General features: G+C 38.4%; 1 protein-coding gene across 7 annotated transcripts in view; it reads right to left on the reverse strand.

The window, feature by feature from the left end:
- Positions 1-21: 21 nt before the first annotated feature.
- Rasal2 (RAS protein activator like 2) overlaps positions 22-21,921 on the reverse strand; it is a 361,482-nt gene continuing 339,582 nt past the window's right edge. For 5 of the 7 annotated variants that reach the window (XM_046430001.2, XM_046430003.2, XM_058574494.1 and 2 more), the window contains 5 exons: positions 14,862-14,996; positions 12,766-12,968; positions 11,525-11,612; positions 8,557-8,587; positions 22-5,755 (listed from right to left, as the gene is read on the reverse strand). In XM_046430001.2, the coding sequence (XP_046285957.1) occupies positions 5,613-5,755; positions 8,557-8,587; positions 11,525-11,612; positions 12,766-12,968; positions 14,862-14,996 (600 nt within the window). In that variant the 3' untranslated portion in view covers positions 22-5,612. The remainder of the gene's footprint in view (positions 5,756-8,556; positions 8,588-11,524; positions 11,613-12,765; positions 12,969-14,861; positions 14,997-21,921) is intronic. The other 2 variants (XM_046430002.2, XM_046430004.2) reach the window with 1 other exon arrangement.

The following is a 21,921-nucleotide window of genomic DNA, read 5'->3' on the forward strand; positions in this document are numbered from 1 at the left end:
AGTAGCAATTTTAGTCTGAAATGTTTAAAGTTAAAGTTTATTTGTATTCTTTGTAGGAATATCAATAAAAGACCTCAAACGTATCTATATCTGTACATGTACAAGAACCGTCAAAAATTATTCACAGAACAAAAATAAATCTTCTTTAGAACAAACCCAGGTAATGAAATGCAGATATGGATCTCACATATGGAACAATCTAAGTGCTACTTAGCACAAAAATATGGCTTTAAAAATAAAATCAAATCTCGGGTTTTGTTTTTCTAAGGTGTATTTCTCCTTCTTGAAATAAAAAATAAATTATTTAGAGTTATCATTGTAAAATATTCATGTGTATTAACACATTCTTATTAAGGCCCTGGAGATGAGAAACAAAATCAAATTTAAAAGGTAAATTAATCAGAGGTGTAATCTGGGTAAATGTACTGCTGTTTGAGTTGATTTCAAGATAACTAAGAAATGTCTAAGCACCAGTCAAAATTTAACCTTTACTATTTGTTTTAGTTTTGTTGCAAGATAGTGGTAATTGAGTTGATTAGTATTTGACCTTTTGGTGAATTGGGAATTGAAATTTTCCCTTGGGAGCTTGGAAATGACACAGATATGGTATTTATACATACATATTTGCACCCTCACACAGATGATGGAGGCCCCTAAAACAGCTTCTGTGGAAATCTCTACTGCACCAATATATAGATCTGGTTCTAAGTCCCAAAATTTAAAACTTCCTAGGGAAACAATAAGGGGCATTTGAATGAAAAATATCCATCAAGTAGGAAATTAAAATGCATGCTGCATTGTGGGCCAAAAGTACCACTTTCTTTCCTTGGATGGCTCACTGCATTTGCCAAGCCTAGCTGGGCTGGTTACAAACACGTGAGGATTAACTGACCCAGGAACCAAGGCTACTTCTTTCTGTGTCCTACAGTGATACTCAACTTTCTTTCTTTAACTCCCTTATGGTATCAGTAATGATATCTAGGGTTCTTGAGACAATGTCAAACCAAATCAAGTTCAAGTCATTTAACTTATATATACATATAACACATATAGTACATTTTAAAGAGAATAGAATGACTGTCATAAAATCTAATAAATGAAAACACAAAACCTAAAAACCCAAGAAAGTTTTGGAATCACTGATATATAAAATGCATTAACATTCATAAAAAGGAAGCCCTAGGAATTGTGTTTTCTGTGGGTGTGTACATTTTCTACAGTAACTGCCTTTCTATAATTGATGCATTTTAAGAGAGAGCAAGGGCTATAGATCCTCCTGTTTGAGTTGATTTCAAGATAACTAAGACTGGACCTCTGGGCTACTAAGGAGACTGCTATGCATTACTCCTGCTCTGGATCATGTGTCCTCCTTGGGTTCTTTCTCATCAGATATTTATCCTATTTCATACAAATTTCATCACTTTTGTCCTTTCAAAACTCAAGAGCATTCATAACTGGGTCACGACGAGAATGCTTCTAGAACTAATAATCATTCAAAGATGAAAAGAGACTATTTAAAAATTCAACACCTCAACATTTCTTGCTTTTAAGAAACTAGCATAAGTCCTTTCAATTGATATATTGATTAAAAAAAATGAAGTATCCCAGGAAAAGGGCAGGAAGGCAACTAACTACTGCTGGGGCAAGCAAGGGATTTTACTACTAGACTTGAGAAAGGGAAGGAGAACAGAGAAGAAAGCCCTTTTGGCTTTCTCAATCGGTAACAGAAGGTGGACTTGAAAACTGTAGCTGAAAATGCATGAACCACCAATCCACAATTTGGAGCCACTGGGTCTGATGCGGTGACAAGTCCAGTCTGGTTGTCAAGCTTGGAGTTCAGTCACAATGGACTAGACTAACAGGACTAAGGAAACCCTGAAGAGGTCTGCATCCTTCAGCTCAGTCCCACATAGTCTTCAGGAACTCCAAACTGGAGATGACTAGAGCTAAATCTGGATAGAAGCCTACCAAATACTAATGTAAACTCTCTTGATGTCAGTTGTCTTTCTCTGGGTCTTCCAAATGAGAACTCTATTCCCAGTTTGGTGTACCCCCAAGGACACAGTGAAAGCCAGGGGTCTAAGGAAGGAACCAATATAATAATCCACAGAAAGGGAAGATCTGAAGTTTTCCCTGTAAATCAAGCTCAGGCTAATACCTACAGCAGTCTTAGAAAAATCTTAGCTCTTCTTTACTGGCCAACCCCATCACAGAGAATGGTGGAAGCAGACCAGTCAGAAAGCTAATTCTGGCCAACTTGTTATCAAGAGAAAAGCAAAAGCTATAGCTGCTTGATGACCTCATTTTGCAGACAGCCCTAGACCCAAAAAGTACTTTGATGGTAGTGCCTGGAACACAGTAAGTACTTAAGTGCTTGTTATAGTTATAATCTCCTTCATGCCATGGCTTTTATTGCAGAGGCTCAAGGAAGAACAATGGCCTGATGGAAATTTAACTCTTTTTGCTGCTTTGGTCTGAAAAACTTATTGCTCCAGTGATACAAAAGGGAAATGTGAAGCTCTTTGCATGAGTTCTATTAACATTTTCTTTGCTATTGGCCAAGATGGGTTGTTATCTAGATAAGCACTTTACAAGCACTTTACCTGAATTCCAAATTCCATTCAACCCTGGTACATTCTTACCCTACCATGTGGTGATACATTGGGAGAGCTAGGCTGCCATCTTAATCCATCAGTTTCTCTTCAACCACACACCTCCTTCTAGCAAAACAAAGATATGTGCCTACATGGGCTGAAGCAAAGTCAATTAACAATACCCCAATAAAAATTATACCCTATTAATTGCCTTCTTCCATACCTAAAAAATAATCTTTCAGAATAAATTCTACAGATTGCAGCTTTACTAAAGAAATACTCAGAAAAATATCTGGATAGGAGTAAGCTCAAAGGATAATCTAAAATTTAACATCTAACATCAACTCTGAACTTTTTTTCTTTTAATTATCCATTATTATTATCACTATTATTTTTAAAGTTTCTTCTCTTCATTCAAGATAACCTGATGGTAGAGGGCTGCATAATCTGTCCAAATACTTTGGCCACTGAATTATCCAATGCAAATTGTCCTCTAAAGAGGTTCCAGAATGCTAAAAAGATATTTACTGAAAACATACTTGGTTTTTGTCTCCTTCCAACCCTTAATATAATTTGATAAGCCCATTGTAATCCATAACCAACCCTTGAAGAACTTCCACACCTTAGTACAAGACATCACCCTTGTTACATACTTAAGGCCACTGAAACGGAGTCCTTTTTACCAGGTTTTTCTGCAGCACAATTGAAGACTTTTTACAAAGAATGGATTAAACATTGCTAGAGCCGAGAATAAGCCACAATCAAGAACAGATCTACGTTTATATCCTCCCTTATCCAACAAAGGACACTACTTCAGAACTGGCAATATTTTTTCCTGTTGAGTGGTTTTGAGCACAGTGTACTCCCAGATTGGAGGAAAGAAAGAATTTACAGAAACTACTAAGGGTCAACAAAATACCCAAGTACCAAACAGCTGGCATGAAGTCTGCATTTCTTCTAAGCACAACAAAAAACTCCTGTTAAAGATTTCTGCCTGGAAGAAACAGGGGTTGTTATGAAGAAAACTATTTAAAACGTGTGGGTTGGGGGGCTCTGGTGAGGTGGCTGAAATGCAAAGTTCAATACAAAGATCCACCTGAGAGAGATCAGAGTCCAAGAGTTGGAAGGCAAGCCTGGGATTCAGTGGAAAGGAAGGCTTGGTGTCTAAGTCTGGGCTTCAGTCAAGAGGGTACTATACCTGTTCTCTTGTTCCCTTATAAGAAACATTCACTCTATGCACATGTCTCCCTTGGTCTTTTTCTCTCTCTTCCCTTTTTCCTTTAAAAACTTTTTTTCTTAAAGTTTGTAATTTAAAATAACATTATTTGAAAAACATTGTTGCTTTCTCAATATAAAACAATAGCTTAGATCTTGCTTAAAGAGGATTCAAGACCCTTTTAACATTATAGCTGTACATCTGACAGTGTAGAAGGCATGAACATTTCCTATTGTGCAATTATATGTACACATGTGTAAATATATATGTGTATGTATATATGTATATATAATGTCTGCTTAACATGTAACATTCCATTTCTGGCAATCTAAGTTGCATTCCAGATGACATTTCATACCTCTGGAAAAAAGGAAATCCTTTTCTATGACTTTTAATCTGTCCTATAATAAAGCCATGGAGGACAAATGTTGAGGCTGGGTCATTATCGCCAAATCTACAAGAGCATGGAAATAACAATTGGAATATGCCATTCTAACACTTTTGATTTTCTTTTCTTTCCCTCCCTTCCACCTCCTTCTTCTCCTTCTTCTTTTAAACAAGACTAATCACTCATAAGAGAGATTCTTCATATTTTGATTTCCTTTCCAAATTTTACTGAGGAAGAAGCAATTTAAAAGTTGAAGATGGAGATTAAATTACCTTGCCCATAGATTTGCTAGTATAATGGATAAAATCTTTATCCCAAACAAAATTACAGCTTACAAAAAGAAAAAAAAATATTTTTAACAGGAAATAGAGATTTCTGCTATGTTGTAGTTAGCCCTTTTCTGTGTGGAAGAAAGGGTGTTTATTTGAATGGCTTAAGCACAGCATATTTGAATGACCTCTCCAGGGGAGAGTAATCCTGTTGATGACTGATGACTGCTCCCACCATGGGGAGGAAAGGGCAGTGGACATGTGAAAATGGAGATGGCATACAGAGACACAAATATTTAGTTTTACAAACTGTAAAGAGGAAAAAGAACACCCTTTATTACAACAGGAGTAAAAATTAAAAAGCCCCATTATCTAAAACAGAAAATTTCCATCTGCTATAGACAGCGGAAATAAACATTGACAGGAGTTCAACAGAAATCACTCCTAAAGTCCGGCTGTGATGCAACTACTTTTATCTGTATCCTCAGAAACAGCAAATCCCCAAATCTAATTAACTGCCTGACAGAACCAGTCTTGGTTGATTAGTGGCATAAATTACTGTTTTGTATGGATCTTGGTATTTGCATGTTTTCCTAAAAGATGAGGGACTAGAGTGGGGTTTTTAAACCGGCAGATGAATCCCTGAAAAAACTCATTCTGACAATGTTCTATTGCACTCTATGTGCTTCTATCAGATAGACAACTTGGTCTCTACCTACTGAACCCATAGGCTCATATTTCACACATACATGTTCCTACTTTTCCTCCTCTAACAACTGCAGTGCTTTCAACAAGAGGAAAACAATAATAAAAATAGTAATAATTAAAAAGGTAATCTACATTATTAACTTCCTTTTTGTATATTACAGTGGTATTTTCTGTACATGGCCCAGAACTAAGTTCCCTATGTACATAGAGACATGGAGGGAAAGCATTGACCTTGGAAGTCTTTGCATTATGCCCTGAAAGACAAGGTTCCTTTCTTCATTTAAGAGTTTCTCCCCATATTTCCATTTTGATGTAGCAACATTCTGTAAACCTGTAGGGGCTGGGTAAAGTGCTGGGGACAGGAGAGCTGGTAAATTTCCTTGTCTCCTTCCACAGTCTGTATTCACAGAGCCCATCAGCAGCTGCTGTTTTTGAATTCACCATTCTCCGTGATGGAAAGCTTGGTGGGGTTGGTGGGGGAGATGCCATTGCGGACCTGCATGCTGTACCGCTCCTTCACTTGGGTCAGCGCACTCATCAGTCTGGTGTTGGCTGAATCCAGGGACACGATCCGTTTTTCCTATAACACAATAACCATGGCTTTATTCAGGCTACATGGAGGACATAATGGCCTTTCTTTACTGGATGACTAGTCCAATGCTTTCTCTCATACAGCAGTACGCATGGTGCTTCCCAAATAAATGGAACGTCTCTGCCTCTTTCTGCACACTGGTTAGGTTCAGCTGCCTCTCTTTTCTCTTTATTTTTCTCCCTCTTTTCTCCTTTCAGAATATCAAGACTTAATAATCTCTGGAACACTAGGCTGTCCATTGCATAGGACACCAAGTGTTTCTTCATATTATACAACTGAGGTGTCAAGTTGCCTTATTGTATTTTAAGCACTTTTGGTCAAAATTAGAACATGGAAATTAGGTGGCAAAGAAAGAAGCACAAGAGGTTTCATTTCACAGAAGAGAAGTGCATGTGATCTATGTATGGGTTCTGACCCCCCCCCCCCCAAAAGGGCATAACAGTCACACTTGAAAGAATTCACATTGTGCTCAAAATTAAAACAATACATGGTGGCAGTTTAAAGTCACCAACAAGGTGAGGATGCAAGAGCAAGAGGAGATAAGAGCAGCCAAAAGCTCAGACCAAGGGGTTATTTGAATATAGGGAGGGAGATGTGGCCAAAAGGGGGATGCTATAAACATAACACATGAGAACACACAGAGAACACGGGCTCCTAGACCCATTCCAGCTCAGAATCATTCCAGGAAAGCTGTTCAATACGCAGAATATTTTCATTTTACTTTGGAGTCTCTGAAAAAATAATGCTTTAGAATCAATATTTTGGAACCAAGCATTGTTGAATACACACACACAATAAAACCAAGGGGGTGATGGGGAGAAAGGGTAAAAAAATTTAAATAAAAGAGAAAAAAAAAAAAGAAAAGTAATTTAAAGAAAAAAGAAAAAAAAAGTAATTTAAAGAAAAGTAGGGCAAGCTAAGTTTTCTTTTTTAAAAAACCATTTTATCTCATCACAAAGACCAGGGGGAGACACTCATCTTAGCTTCAGCAGCTAGGCACAACATCCCAGAAACTGCCCAACATGAATCCATCATTTTCAGAAAATAAGCTTACACAGAGAAGGACAATCTTTACCTATGCTCATGAAATTAAAAAGAAAAGAGCCCAAGAGGAACAATCCTAAAGCCAAAAGGAGATTTCCTATCCTGTTTTTTTTTTTAATATTTAATTTAAAAAAATGTACCCAGGAAAAATCATGGTAAATTGGAGTCATAGTAAGGTTCAGAGAGAAGGCAGGAGGGTTGAGAGTTGCTGTTGTTCCTTGCTATAAAAGCAGTAGTTACAAGCGCCACCAATGTAGCTTGGCTTTGCCAGGATACAGGCTGCCAGGAACAAACAGAATGAACACCACTGTCTTTGGGGGTAAATTTTGGGTAAAACCCCCCAAAAATGGCATCAAGCAATGTTTTCCTTTCATCTCCTACTTTGCTGGGAGAGGGGGAATCTGTACGGCAGCAGTGCTCTTAGCTACAGTTTCAAAAGTATAAAACAAACAAACAAACAAAGAAAAAAACCACAAAAAAACAACCCAACCCAAAACTTCCTACTTATGATTAGCCTTTAAAAAAGGCTGGGGATGTGGCTCAAGTGGTAGCGCGCTCGCCTGGCATGCGTGCGGCTCGGGTTCGATTCTCAGCACTACATACAAACAAAGATGTTGTGTCTGCCGAAAAACTAAAAAATAAATATTAAAAAAACTCTCTCTCTCCTCTCTCTTAAAAAAAAAAAATTCCTTTCCCAGATAGAGAAGTGGAATGGTAAGATATATAAAATCAGTATTATTTCTGGGTATAGCAGTGCATGCCTATAATCCCTGTGACCCAGGAGGCTAAAGCAGGAGGATCCCAAGTTCAAGGTCAGCCTCAGCAATTTGGTAAAGGCATGTCTCAAACTTAAAAAAACAAAATGCCTAGGAAGTAGCCTTGTGATAAAGCACCTCTGCTTTCAATCCTCAATACCAAAACTAAAAAAAAAAAAAAAAAAAAAAAAGGGGAAAAAAAATTAGCATTATTAACTAACTACTAATCAATTATAAGATACTTCTTTATTTTGGGAGGAATAATTCACTGTAAGGACAGAAAAAAACTCAACAAACAAAAGATAATAAGGCTTTTTAAAGAAATTTGAAAAATTATACCTAGTAGAATTTACTGGAAAAACAAGTTCAGATCTTTTAAAAGCCTGGCCAGTGGTTACCAGAAAACAATAGGTAGTGACAAATGCTCCCTGCCCCCTACCCCCCAACCCTGTATGGTAAGGAATGATCTCTGTAGTAGATTATTAAGGCCTCAAAACTAAGGAAAGCAGGATATTCCAGGGTTCATTAAAAAAAAAAAAAAAAATCAAGCATTCACAAAATCTGTTTCATTCTTAAACTGTTTCATTCTTTCATCTCTTAAAGAGTCAAAAAGAAGGTTAAGAATGATTTAAATTCTTATTACATACAAAAGTAATAACGTAGCCAATGCCTCCATACCCCCACTATGCAGCTGAAAGCTTTCAAGTGGAGAAATTTCATTTAAAAGATTCCCCCACTGCCAACCTCAAAATAAAACAAAAAGTAAAAAGAGAAAAAAAAAATCAAATAGGAACTTTTGAAAGTCAAGCTCATTTGGCAAAAACTGCTCTGACATTGTGACTGCCTGAACTGGAAGGCAAAGCAATCTAATTATGCCTGACAGGAAGGATTTCAATGTGGGGAGTGGCAGGAGCTGGAATGTGTAGGAGGCCAGTGCACTGGGTCAAGGCTGGGAACTGCTCAGCTAGAGAACGGACAGGGTTTACTTGCCTGTTTGAATAATCTCATTTCCATTTATGACCTGTAATTTAACACAGTGGAGATATCACTTGCAACAGTAACCAGGCAGCTGCTTTGCTTCTCATGGGAGGAAGCCCTTCTGTTCTCCATCTGAGTTACATGGAGAGAACCTGAGAGTCACAGCATCCCTTCATGCTTGGGAATGAAGGGTGGCACATTCCCTGTCTGATATTTAAGAAGTGTTTCCTTAGTACCATCATTAGGATCTCCATACCTGAGCTACAAGGTACAGGACTGGTGATTCTACCACTTAACCACGGAGTGCTCATCTTTCTGTAGTTCTAGTTAGAAAGTGGCTGACACAGGCCTGTGCCTTGCAGCATGAACTGATTCAAGGAGAGGGAGAGGCTGAATTCAGTATGGACAAGTCTTTCCTGCAGGAGCACAGGGCTGCTAAGAGAGATGAGGAGTGAGAAGTACTAGAAGTTTCACTCTACCATAGAGGAAGCAACTTGATTCATTTTAGAAATATTTTTTACTATCAGTGGCACCAAGGGATACTTCAGGGATAGAAAAGTATGCTACCTAACTGGGAAGCTTTTCACCGCCAAACAGCTTCATTCTAATAGATGATGCCAGAAGGGCTGCTCTGCTTCATCAAACACTTAAGAAGTAAGGTTTAGTCTTACAAGAAAGAATTGGAAACACAAAATCATTCATTACAAAGGATGCCAAAGTATGTTCAAGTCTTTTGTTATAAGAGTTTAACATATCAGTAAACCAACAGCTGGGATTGAAACACTTTCCTTTTAAGAACACTACATATTTTAATTGTCTTTAGTGGTTATGAATTGTCTATGCATGGTGTAGTGGTTTTCAAAATGTGGTCAAGTGAATTCTCCAAGTATTCTTTAGGGATCCACAGTGAGTCTCTGCTAAAATAATTAATTGCATAGTAAAATCTGAAGTTAAATCTATCATATTTAATCAACCCCAGTATGTTTTGACCCATTAGTTGAAAGTGGTCTGTTGTTGAATGGCTACTGGGAGCAGCCGGATATTGATTATAGAAGGGATACTGGTTCCATCAAAATAGTCTAAAGAACAAAACTATTTGACAACCATTGTCAAGAGGCCATCCTATAAGCCTAACATTGATTCTTTGAGGACAGCATTTCTCCCATCCTTGCACAGTGACATCCTCTGGTTAACTGAGAAGATGTCCTTTCTTTCCAGAGTTTTTGACCATTACCTCCTCTGTGACTATGATTTCTGCTACATACCCAGCTGTCTGCCCCCTTGATGTCAAAAATAGGGGGCTGGTTGTGTAGAAACCGATAGAGGCTAATGATGGAGCTGTTCTGTCAGCCAACATGCACAGAATCACAAACATGGCACAGCTAGGCTCCCTAGGCTCAAGACTGATTGCATTAGACTAGCTGAAATTATAAAAAATTCTATTTGATCTCACCAGTACTAAAATCTCTCCTGGTGTAGTTATTAAATCTCTCCCTGCTTTATATTGTTGTATTGAAATTCCAAAGGTGAAAAATTATCAGGATTAGTTTTCCTAATTAAACCGCCTTCTTTATCCAAGCTGTTTTGCTAAAAATCTCTGGGAAGAATTTTGATAGTATGTACAGCAAAGTAGCCTTGTCCCCACTACATCTCCCTTACCCACTATGGGGTACCGAGAAAGATTTTAAATAAGGGACCAAGTAAAATAACCGCAGATCTTTCTTCTGGTTCTTAGTAGGTTAAAATATCCAGAATCTTCAGATTCAAGAGTCCAAAATATTTTGGGAGCCCCACGAATGAGATAGCATCACAATGCACAAATTCCAAGGGTGAAAAATTATCAGGATTAGTTTTCCTAATTAAACTGCCTTCTTCACTCTTAAGATTAGTGTCTTCAAAGAGAAGGAGGCCCACAAAGCATTCTTTCATGACTATGATTTCAGCCCCACTCCTGAAAAAAACAAACCCATCCCATATTGATCCTGTAAGAAAACTAGACTGTTAGGTGCATGCTTAAGAATATTGGAGGCTCTAATATACACTGACTACTGGCTGATATGGAGAGAAGACAGTAGAACATTTATGCATAAAGTCTTTGCACTCATTTCATAGCTTAAGAGTGAGAAATGCAAACATGGCTGGTTGTCTTCAGAGAGATGGTCCATTCACTGGCTGGGGGACATTATCAAAACTGCATCTGCCTTTTGTTATTTGATTCATGCCAAGAAATACAACAACCACAGTTTGTACTGATAAAAGGAAAAGGAGTTAGAAACATTGCCTGCCTAATTTTGCTCTCATCACTGATGTATTTCTATGAGGTGACCAGGTGGTGTCACAGGTGTAAGCTACTGTGAACAGAGACCTAGATTTGGATTTCATCAACCTTTTCTTATAAAATTTTATCTAAAGAGACTCTCTAAGTACAGCACCAACAAAGAAGGGCAGCCAAGCACATTCCAAGCATCAATGCCAAACCCTGAACCAAAAGAATAACAAGGAAAGGTGCGTTCTTCAACCTTGTTTTCCTTCACAATTCCATTACTGTCTGGGGCCAGAAGTTCATGGGGCCAGAGGCAGTGGACATGACTGACAAAATCGTGAGCAGCACAGCCAAGCAATGGTCAGTGGAAGTCACAAGCCAGACACATGCAGTGCACTTTTCACAGTTGACCCCTCAGAGAATGCCCTCCTTTCCACAAGGAAAGAAGCAAAGCCCATCATGCACTCGGTTGAGATCTGTCAAACAACTGTACTAAACACACTAATACTCTGCTGTGTTAATAGACTTGTCATCAGTGAAAGAAAGGAAAAATAATGGAGGCCATGTAGAAATTGATTTAATCTTCAAAAGATAATGCCAAGAACTTCTCAATGCCTTATTTTTAGGATACCTGCTTTGCCATTTGCAAGGATGGGAAGTCAGAAAATAACAGTTATTACCAATGAGTACCTTCTACTAGATCCAGAGTCTGCTTACCTGTGCATCAATAATTTTCTGCTTTGCATCAATAACTGCCTGCATCTCAGCGTGGTCCTTCTTCAATTCCTCTTCCACAGCCATTAGCCTAGAATGTGGCAACAAGGGGGTATCAACACTTTCAAAGACAGGGCTAGGTAATGTGAGAACAAGAAACTTAAAAACTCACCATAGTTCAAGATTTCTCTTCTTCCTTAATAAAGACCTACAATCTTCTCTTCTTTCCCCTCTGTCACCTTGGAAGTAGACATCCAAGGTTGATTTCTCTAACTGTAACTGTATTCCATCCATTTTTAGATACTTTGGAGCAGAAGTCCTGTAATCATTCTCTCCTCTATCAGATTCTTCCCTCAGCACAATTTACTTTATCTTAAAATATCAAACCAAATCAATAAAGAACAAATTATCCTTTCTTAACCTCAACTTGCATGATATTCACTGTCCTATTTTTCTCTTCCCTTACACAGATCAGTTTCTTCAAAGAGTACTCTACACTTAGTAGGTCTAGTTTGTTTCTCATCCACCACTCACATTTCAACCCAGGAAGACTGTCAATTACCCCCATACTATTAAAACAACAGTCCTTTTCTGTCCTTCATTCACTTGACCTGTCCACAGCATTTGACAATATTGAAGCCTGGAGTCCAACTGTCTGCTATCAAATTCTGGTGTACCACTAACTATGTGACCTTGGGCAAAAGACTTAGTGAGTCTGTTGCCAGTTTCTTTATCTGTAAAATGAGAATGATAATTCTCATTATCAAGTGTAGATTTGTAGGAAAGTGCCTGGCCTATGGTGAATGCTCTGTAGACGTGCAAGTGGAACTGACCTCTTCCCCTTTCCCCTGGCTTGGCACTGGCGGCACTCTCTTGTGGTCCTCTGGCCCTTACAGACATCTAGCGAAACTTCTTTCTGTTTCTGGACTTGCTCTGGAAAACTAAGTTTTAGTCACTGGATACTTAGATTTTTAAAACTCAGTTCTCTTCTAAAGTTTCTCAAATGAGCCACTAAGTTTTCCTTTTATATAATTGTTATGGTTAAAGAAAAAGCCTACCTGATCTTCGTAGAAGTGCACACTAGGTCTCATATTTAGGATGCCTGAAGAGATAGTCATCATATCTGTACTGAGTACCACAGGTGAAATGGCTTTTGTTGCCATGCCTTTAAATGTGTTTGGATCATTCTCCCACCTTGTTGTACCTCTAACTAGCCCACATCTGCCACCAGGTGGTCCTCTAACCTGCTGATGATGCTTTTCATCTGGCTGTCTTTCTCTTCCTGTTGCCTGCGCAGCCGCTCCTCACTGTCCTCCAGCCTGGCCTTGTATTCCAGCAGCAACTTCTGCATCTGCTGCTCCTGCACCAGCAACCGGCGTTCATATTCCTCCAGTCGCCGGCTAGACACTCTTAGGCGCTCCTTCAGTTTGCTAATTTCTTGTTCATACTAGAGTAAAGGAGAAGAAGCACCCACAACAACAAGGAGAAGTTAGTGATTTGCTTTTTAATGAAAGAAACCCTAGGCAATGTGGCTAGATGCTTCTAAATTGCCATTCCTTATACTACTGCTATTGATGTTTAAAATATCAATTGGTATAGGGGTTGGGGATGTGGCTCAAGTGGTAGTGCGCTCGCCTGGCATGCGTGAGGCACTGGGTTTGATCCTCCAGCACCACATAAAAAAAAATAAAAATATTGTGTCCACTTAAAAAAAAACCTAAAAAAGTAAATATTAAAAAAATATATATCTGGGCTGGGGATGTGGCTCAAGCGGTAGCGCACTTGCCTGGCATGTGCAGGGCGCTGGGTTCGATCCTCAGCACCACATAAAAAAAATAAAATAAAGATGTTATGTCCACCAAAAACTAAAAAATAAATATTAAAAAATTCTCTCTCTCTCTCTTAAAAAAAAAATATATATATCACCTGGCATAAATGTTTATAAAGCTTTGCCCTCCTTCTGGACATATTTTAAATCTGAATTTAGCATTCAAAATTTTACAGATTTATGTACCTCTCTCCACATTAAACTACCAATTGCTGCAAGCCTCTGATCACTGATAGTATCAAATGGGAGAAAAGAAAAGAACAAACACTTAGAAGCCTAGTAAAAGCTGGCCATCTTATAAGAGAGAGTTATTTGTGTATCATCACTTGTACTACAGGATCTCTGACATATTTTGTCTTATCAGAATGCCCTTCCTTCGTGCTACTAGAATCAGCCCTTAGAGAACAAGCAATATTTCTATAATGTTAAGCCACTAAGTTAATAAATAGAATTTAATGGCAGAGTAGGCTATTACTGCTTTCTTCCTAGCTATGAAAGTATAAAATAGTCATAAGCATTAAGCAAAGGCCTACCTGTTCTCTAGGGTTGATTAAAATAGACTCTTGGCTATTTTCATGATGTGGCTCATCTGCTCAATTTGGCACCACTTGCTGGAATGTACATCTGTGTTCTCACTAAGCAGCCTATAGAAATTCAGTAATTCAGTTGGTTACATGATCCTTTTTTATACTAAATTTGCCATGGATGGTGCCTGAGTATAATGGAATGTCAAATTTTCTAGGTAAGGTGAGAAGTATATGCCTTTTTAATATTTATTAGTAATTAGTGATAAACCTGCATGGTGTATTGTAAAATGCAATTTACATAGTATTATCTAATTTATTTGATGACCAGCTGTTGCTCACCCAACATTATGGTTCCAGAAAGTCAAAGGTAAGGTTTGAAGAGTTACACTGTTTTAATAAGCACAGTTTATACTAATAAGTAAGAAGTAGTGAATTGTCTGGTTGTCAATTAAATGTGATAATGCTATACATGATGTCAAGGTTATTGTTTGATAATCCTTTTTAAAATTTCTTTCTTTAAAAAAAAAGCCCTCAAAACATCAGATGATGTCTTTTTAAAAATTATCTGTACAGCTAGACATTCTTTACCAAAAAAGGCAAAACCCAAACAGTTAAAAAACCCCAAATTCCAAGTCAAATTGTTACCAAGAAATAGAAAATCTAGTTCTATGGCAATTTTGTCCTTGGTTGAAGACTAACAACTGGTTTATAGAAATGCTAAAATGATTAGATGAATATCAGAGTGTCCTCCAGATCAAACAATCTATATAAAAATATTATATCTAAGCCCCTCCCCTGCAGCATGGTAGACATTTCTCACACATGTTCAGAGAGGCTACACTGACCTATTGTGCACTGGTGTGTATCGGGTTAACCTAAGAGGAAGAGTAAAGATGGGGGCAGTAGGAGATCATAATTGTTGGCTTTCCTTTCTAGCGGCCTAGACTTGTGGAGGCAACAAGTCAATAAAGATAGACTGCTCTACCTTCTCAGCATGCTTAGCTTCATCTTGATTTTGCTCAGTTTCTTCAACATCTTCTTCATATTGTCCATTGTTCAGAACCCATGCTGCTGTCCTCTCTACTGGAGACATGGTGGCAGAGTCCACAGGTGACTGAACCTGCATCAGAAACAGGTATTAGCATTTCCCAAAACAGCTCACCCAATCAAGTTACACAAAGACAGCTATTCTTAGAAGACATAACTGTAATCCCTCAGTTTCAAATGCTGTTAGTTTAAAACAAAATATTTCTTCTTTCTAGATATATGTGAAGATACAATGTATTTTGGTATATTACACATACACAGAGTATAACTTATTCTAATTAGGATCCTGTTCTTGTGGTTGTACATGATGTGGAGTAACCATAGTCATGTATTCAAATACAAGGCTAGGAAAGTTATGTCCAATTAATTCTACCGTCCTTCCTATTCCCCGCCCCACCCTTCCCTTCCTTCCCCTTTGTCTAATCCAAAAAATAGAATCCAAGACTTAGAATCCAAGACTTCTATTCTTCCCTTCCCACCTTCCCTTGTTGTGGGTTAGCATCCACATATAGGAGAGAACATTTGGCCTTTGTGACTGGCTTATTTCACTTAGCATGATAGTCTCCAGTTCCATCCATTCACCAGCAAATACCAAAATTTCATTCTTCTTATGGCTGAGTAATATTCCCCGTGTATATATACCACATTTTCTTTATCCATTCATCTATTGAAGGACACCTAAGTTGATTCCATAGCTTGGCTATTGTGAATTGAGCTACTATAAACATTGATGTGGCTGCATCACTATAGTAAGCTGACTTTAAGTCCTTTCAGCAAAGTAGCAGGGTATAAAATCAACATCAACAAATCAATTGCATTACTCTGTCAAGGACATATCAGCTGAAAGAGAAATCGGGGAAACTATCCCCTTCACAATAGCCTCAAAAAACAAAACAAAAACAAAAAACCCAACAACAACTTTGGGATCAATCTAAAAAAAGATGTGAAAGAAAACTACAGAACAGGGATTCCACCTCTTGGGTCCCCTTCTTCCTCCGGGAGAAGTCTTTTCTGCTGTCCTTTAATAAACTTCTAATTTCTACTCTGACCTTGCCTCGGCGTGCTTCTTTGGTGTTATTCTTCAACATTGGGGAAGCAAGAACTCGTCACCGGTCAACAGCGGTATCATATTGGAGGTCCCAGACCGAGATTCTACACCGAGGTAAGTGCACGCACCCCATGTCTGTTTGAGGTGCATCTTTCTCTTTCTTTCTGGAGGGTAAGGTGGGCACCCGACGGCTACTTAAACGCAATTAGTGCAGCCGCCACTCTTCAAGACTCGGGTGAGAGGTTTCCCGGCCTAGGCAGCTCTCAATCACCTGTTCAATACAGAGCAGGCATGTTGGGTTCTGCCAAAGCCGCTTCCAACTTTTCTGCCTGGGCCTGGAGAGCAATTGGCGTGAGTACACAGTGTCCCGAATCCCGATTTGCCTTGGATGCGTGGAGGTGGAGGAAGGAGTTTGGAACAACTGCGGAATCCCGGTCTGGGCTACACTCAGAGGATTCCTAAGGTTCCTTTCTCTTGAGCCCCCTCCCGACAGCCCTCAGGGGTATCTAGGGTGATCGGTAGATGAATGGCACTGAGGGAAAGCCCCAATCACATTTGCCTCCGTATGGGCCATGCAACACTCCCAACCTCGCATCCATTCCTCCTGGATGCTCCCCTTCCTTCGCAGGTCAGAAATGTTAGCAATTCAGGTTGTAGGACTGAGAGAAAGGCATGGGATAATTAGCAAAATCTGCCCAGGTTCCCTAAGATGCATAGGTAAATTTCACTAGTCTGTTTTACCGCCCCAATGTTTAAAATGTGTTGTGTTCCTTAAGCTGCTAGAGAGGCATTTTTAGAATCAACTCCTCTGGTAATCTGCTACCTTACAACCAGTAGATATCCCTTAACACTTAGGCGGCTCCTTTAGTCTACAGAGCAAAGGCAACAAAAGAGTGCATGATTTTCTTTTGCAATGGGTTTTTAGTGGCCGGGAGGATAAGCAGTAATGCCCTTAAGTCTGAATCCTCCCAGGGTCTCTGGCACAGGGCAAACTGAGACCCTAGCACTTTGCTAAAGGGGACCAGAAACCCCTTGGCAAAGCAAGGTGAGAGACGGGTTTTCTGGACCATTTAGGAAGGTCAAGCTTAGGGAGACGTCCCTAATGAGAACAGTTTTCTCCAGTCCTGTTCTTCTCACTCAGACAGGAGCTTCTCTCTCTCCAATACGCCAGGTGCACCACTAGCCTGCGTATTGAAAAATTGGGATAAAATTTGAACCTCAGACGCTCAAGAAAAAGCGCCTCATTTTCTTGGCCTGGCCTCAATACAAACTCTCTGATGAAGAAACCTGGCCACCAGAGGGAAATATCAATTTTAATACAATTTTACAGTTTGATAAAATTTACAAAAAAGGAAATGGTGTGAGGTGCTGTATGTTCAGATTTTCTTTGCTCTAAGGGAAAATCCTAAATTATGCCAACAGTGTAAAGTAGACTTAGCTATGATATCTGCCATGAAGAGAAAAAATCTTGGACTCACTGAGGAAAAAGAATCAAGAGAAAAATTTGGGCCGATCAAAGTACATACCCCCTTCCCCCTTCAAGACCTAAGGCAGATAAAAACTGACTCTCCTGGAAAGTTAGGAGATAAGCCAGATTGCCTGGGATTGGATCTATCCAAAGGAGCTAATCCTGTAAGTAAAAGGGAAACTGAGGGTTCCCAGCAGCTGCCAGAGCCATTTTTGCTTTGGGGAATTTCCTCATTCTTCCCTGCACTGTAAGGATTGCTCCATCTCTGTCCACTTAAAAAGAAGGGACACTGAATGCAGTAAAGTCAGTCACACTGAGACCCTTGATTTTACACCTATAGCTGCCCCTATGTGAAAACATCTGGTCCACTCATGAGGAAATCTATGGTGCCACTGATAAGAGTCATAATTAAATGGAAGTTCAAAACCTGGAGAGATTTTTTTCTTATCTGGTCTCTCTATTTTAAAGGTTATTATAGATTGTTTCTTGGGGATGATTTTGGCTAAATGTGTGTCTAAAAGATGATTTTTTTATTGTAACATCTGGTATCTAAATGAGTTTGAAGCACTGCATAATCTTGCAGTTAAAAGTTGGTTAGGTAATTGTTTAGTTTGTGATTCCAGATAATTCATGCCGGAGAACTTAAATCCAAGTTGGCAAGTAACTCCCAATCATTTAGTTTTATTTTGAACTGGGTAGCCTGAGAAGATTTCACTAGGTGTACCAGTGCATTAACTTGGGCAAGGATAGTAAATTATGATATGGTATCTGTTCCCCCTCCAGTGTGTAAGATTTAGGAAAAAAATGTTGAATTGGAACGTTGGTCTGGCTTATTGAAATAACATTGAATAGCAACAGTCTTAAATTTTTAAAGCTTAATTTTGGATATACATGGTAGTGTGTGGTTCTCTTTTAAGATTTTTTTCAGGTGATTTAATGTAACTTAATACTACTTTAGGAACTTCAGAACAAAGGAAGTGACTTAATGATCCTAAAGAAATTTCTTCTGATGGTAGAGATCCTATTTTCAGTTTTGTGTGAGCAAGTTTTTCTAGTGTAGGAAAATGTAAAGGTATGAAATTTTGTAAATTGTATCTTAAACTTGTATCATAATTTTCAACATCCAAACCTGAAAATTGTGACTTATGGTTAAAATGCCTTAGGCATGAGGTTTCTGCTCAGAATTCCAGTTTTCCCAGTTCCTTCCAGACCTCAGCCAGGACTTAAGTTGATATGCAAATAGAAGAAGACTAGAGCACTCAGTATGAGACAGACCTGAGGCCCAAGAAAAAAGAGTAAAGTGTCTTTTTATGGGAACTTAAACTAGATTAAACCAAAGAGTAAGTTGTATGGCATTTACTAATTACTGGCTGGTCAATTTTTTCTAGGACTTTTGCTTTTTTCTTAGATTCTGTATTTTTTTTGAGCTCATGATTTTGATCCTACAGACAAGTTAATGTTTTTCTGATAAGTTCTATTTTTGATCAACTGGAGTTTTTTTTTAAACATTGCAATGAGATTTCACCTGAAAAAGCTAAGGCCTTTACTATTGTGTTGTGTTACACTTGTGTTACGTGTTGTATGTCGGTATGTCTTTGTGTATGTCTAGATCATGCAGGGATATGACAATTGACAGATGAGGAGCGCTCACGAAAAATTTTTTAAAAATGGATCCAAATATCTTTTGATTCACGTGATTCAAATGGTTCAATTTAAATTGGGTAAACAGATGAAAGTAAAGATGTCTTTAAAATTAAGCTTATAAGTTTTTCTAGATGTTCAAAAAGGCCCTAATAAAATGTTAAATCTGCTTAAATTCAAAAATTTACAAGTATTGTTTCAAAATGTGAACAGGAGGAGGTTAACAGATGAAAAAGAGAAACTAGAAGGTTCTAGGTATGGATTTAATAGAGGGAAAATGTGTTTCTGGATAAGAGTCTATATGATTAAGTAATTAAGAGGGTTTAAGTAAATGATATAAAAAAGGTCTGTGTAAGTTGCTTATAAGTGTAAGTTTTTGAGCAAGTAATCTTAAAGAAATTAAACAGCTGGTTAAACAAGTACTGTTTTTAGAGAATTGTGCCATGTTATTTCTTTAAAAAGCTAAACTTGATTAATATAAAAACATCAATGTAATTGTGGTGTTAATGTGTCCATATCTTCCAGGTATACAAGTCTGTAAGGTAGAAGTTTTAAAAGAGCATTATATCAAGCTGGTGTTCTAAAGTTGTATGGTAATTTTAGGCTTAAAAGAAAAACATGTTGGAAATTTATTTATCATTTGTGTTCTATAACTGGACTTGTTATCAATAAGATATGTAAAGTTACATGTTACTTTTTACACTGAGATACAATTTAAATGTATTTTTAAGTTAATGAGAGCCTAATCTGTGTGAAGGTTTTATTGCAAAACACAAAAGTACATTACTACTTTTCTACAAAAGGTTAAAAGCTTTCAGCCTTTCTTTAATTCATGTTTTAGGTGTGATATTATATTGTGTTAGCTAATATCCATGTAAACTTGAGCAACAATTTATGTAGGCTTTGTAAAATGATGTTTAAAAAGCAAAGATCAGTTTCAGAACTACAGTACTTAAGATTTATGAAGAACCCCGCCTTACTTGAGATAAGGCTCTGTCCCATCTCACTACATGTGAAAAAGTTGTGTCCAAAAGTAGTTTTTTGCCAAGATTATTAGGATCTCAAACAGGGAATTATGATGTATAACCCTGCCAGAATTCAAGGTAGCTATTATATAAGCTAAATATGTTTTTACCCTAGTTAGTTTTGTTTTGTAGTTTGCTTATAGATGGTTTAAGGATTGCCTGTTAATGTTTTAAAGAGGTACTGCTTTAAGAACACACAACCTGAGCCAACATAAGATAAGGAGTTATCACCTACAGGATAGAGAGATAGACATTAAAGCCCAGTGCTCTTTAATATAAGGCTGTTAACTTATTTGCTGGATGTTTAAGATTAAGTTTTAAAATTAAAGTTAAATTAAAAGGGCCAAGAAAACCAATATTTGGCTCTTGCCCTCTAAGTCAGTCTGAATCAGGGAATAGGGGACTTCTCCGAAGAGCTTTGCAACTCTAGGCCACATAACCTCCCGATCAGGGAGATTAATGAGACCAGTGGAGGACAGAAAGCCAATCAGTGCATTTGCTGTGAAGAGGAGGGTCATCAGAAAAGGGAGACATCCCTGATGCTTCCAAGGGAAGCCACATGGTCAAGCAAGGCCTGGACCCATCCTAGCGCAATGGCACTAGCAGAACTGAGAAGCTGCTGTGAAGTTCCCCAGGACTCCCAGGGAAGCTCAGCTGACTGTTAACAATAGATAAAAACAAAAGTCAGTTTGACTTGCTTCATCTTAAACACTTAGCAAAGACAGTCAAAGCCAAAGCACAGCTGTTCCTGGGCATTTTAAATAATAATAATAGTTAAATGTAACTTCCAAAAATAAGTAAACTGGAGGCTACAAAAGAGATTCTCAGACAGGAATGCTTGATATCTATCAAAAGGAACTGCCAGAGTAGTTTTTAGTTTAAGGCCTTTATTTCTACCCTACACAGGTAGGCTTAGTGTTTGCAAGTATGGTTATCCAGCCCTAAGTAACAGAATTAAAGATTTCTCTATTAGACACAGAGGTCATACTAGTAAAAGGATTTTACAAGACCAGATGACATTAAATTATTAAACTGTATCTTAAGGAAAAGGACATCTGTAACCCTAAAAGTTAAATGTTGTGTTTACATCCCTGACATTTCTGGCAATGTGACAAATATCCTTAAAGATTTACATGCTCAGATAGAAGCCATGTCCTCAGCAACTTTGTCATGGAAACAATATCTTATCTCCTAGTTCTTGGTACTTCCTGGTGGAAAACATTGTTAATCTTTGTCTTTGCCATCATACTCATTGGCATATTGCTGTGCTATGGCATTTTGCTGCATCAATATGGTTCCAGTACTAATGAATTCTTGTTTCTCTTATAGACCATCCATCACTCAAATGGCCCTCCAGCCTATTACTTCTCAATCAGACGTCTATCATGGACCACTCGATAGACCCGATTTTTAAAGGGGGACTCCAAACTGCTTGCCCCACACCGTCCCTTTTCAGCCTGAAGAAGCCAGAGAGATTCTCTTCGCCCCCCTTCCTTACAGCAGTAAGGAGTTCCCAACTTAGAGGGGGGAATGAAGCCAGATTTAAAGTTATGTAGTCAGTGTAGTTAGGTAAATCGGGTCTAATACCGAGTGAAATCTAAAATGGAGGCCATGCTGGCAATGATTCCGGGAAATGCAGGACAACTCAAGGAATGTTAATGAAGTCCGAAAAGGCCCTAGGCCAAAGTCCACCTCAAAGAAATGTTAATGAACAGCCCCCAGCAAAAAGGTGCTGACTCAGAAGTCCTTCCTGACCAGATTACTTCTTTGGCCCACCTGTGTCCCACCCCTCGGGCCTTCCCACCTACATTCCATC

The sequence above is a fragment of the Marmota monax genome, unplaced genomic scaffold, assembly GCF_021218885.2.
Source record: "Marmota monax isolate L192 unplaced genomic scaffold, Marmota_monax_Labrador192_F-V1.1 WCK01_AAM20220418_F8-fsc00055, whole genome shotgun sequence".
NCBI lineage: Eukaryota > Metazoa > Chordata > Mammalia > Rodentia > Sciuridae > Marmota > Marmota monax.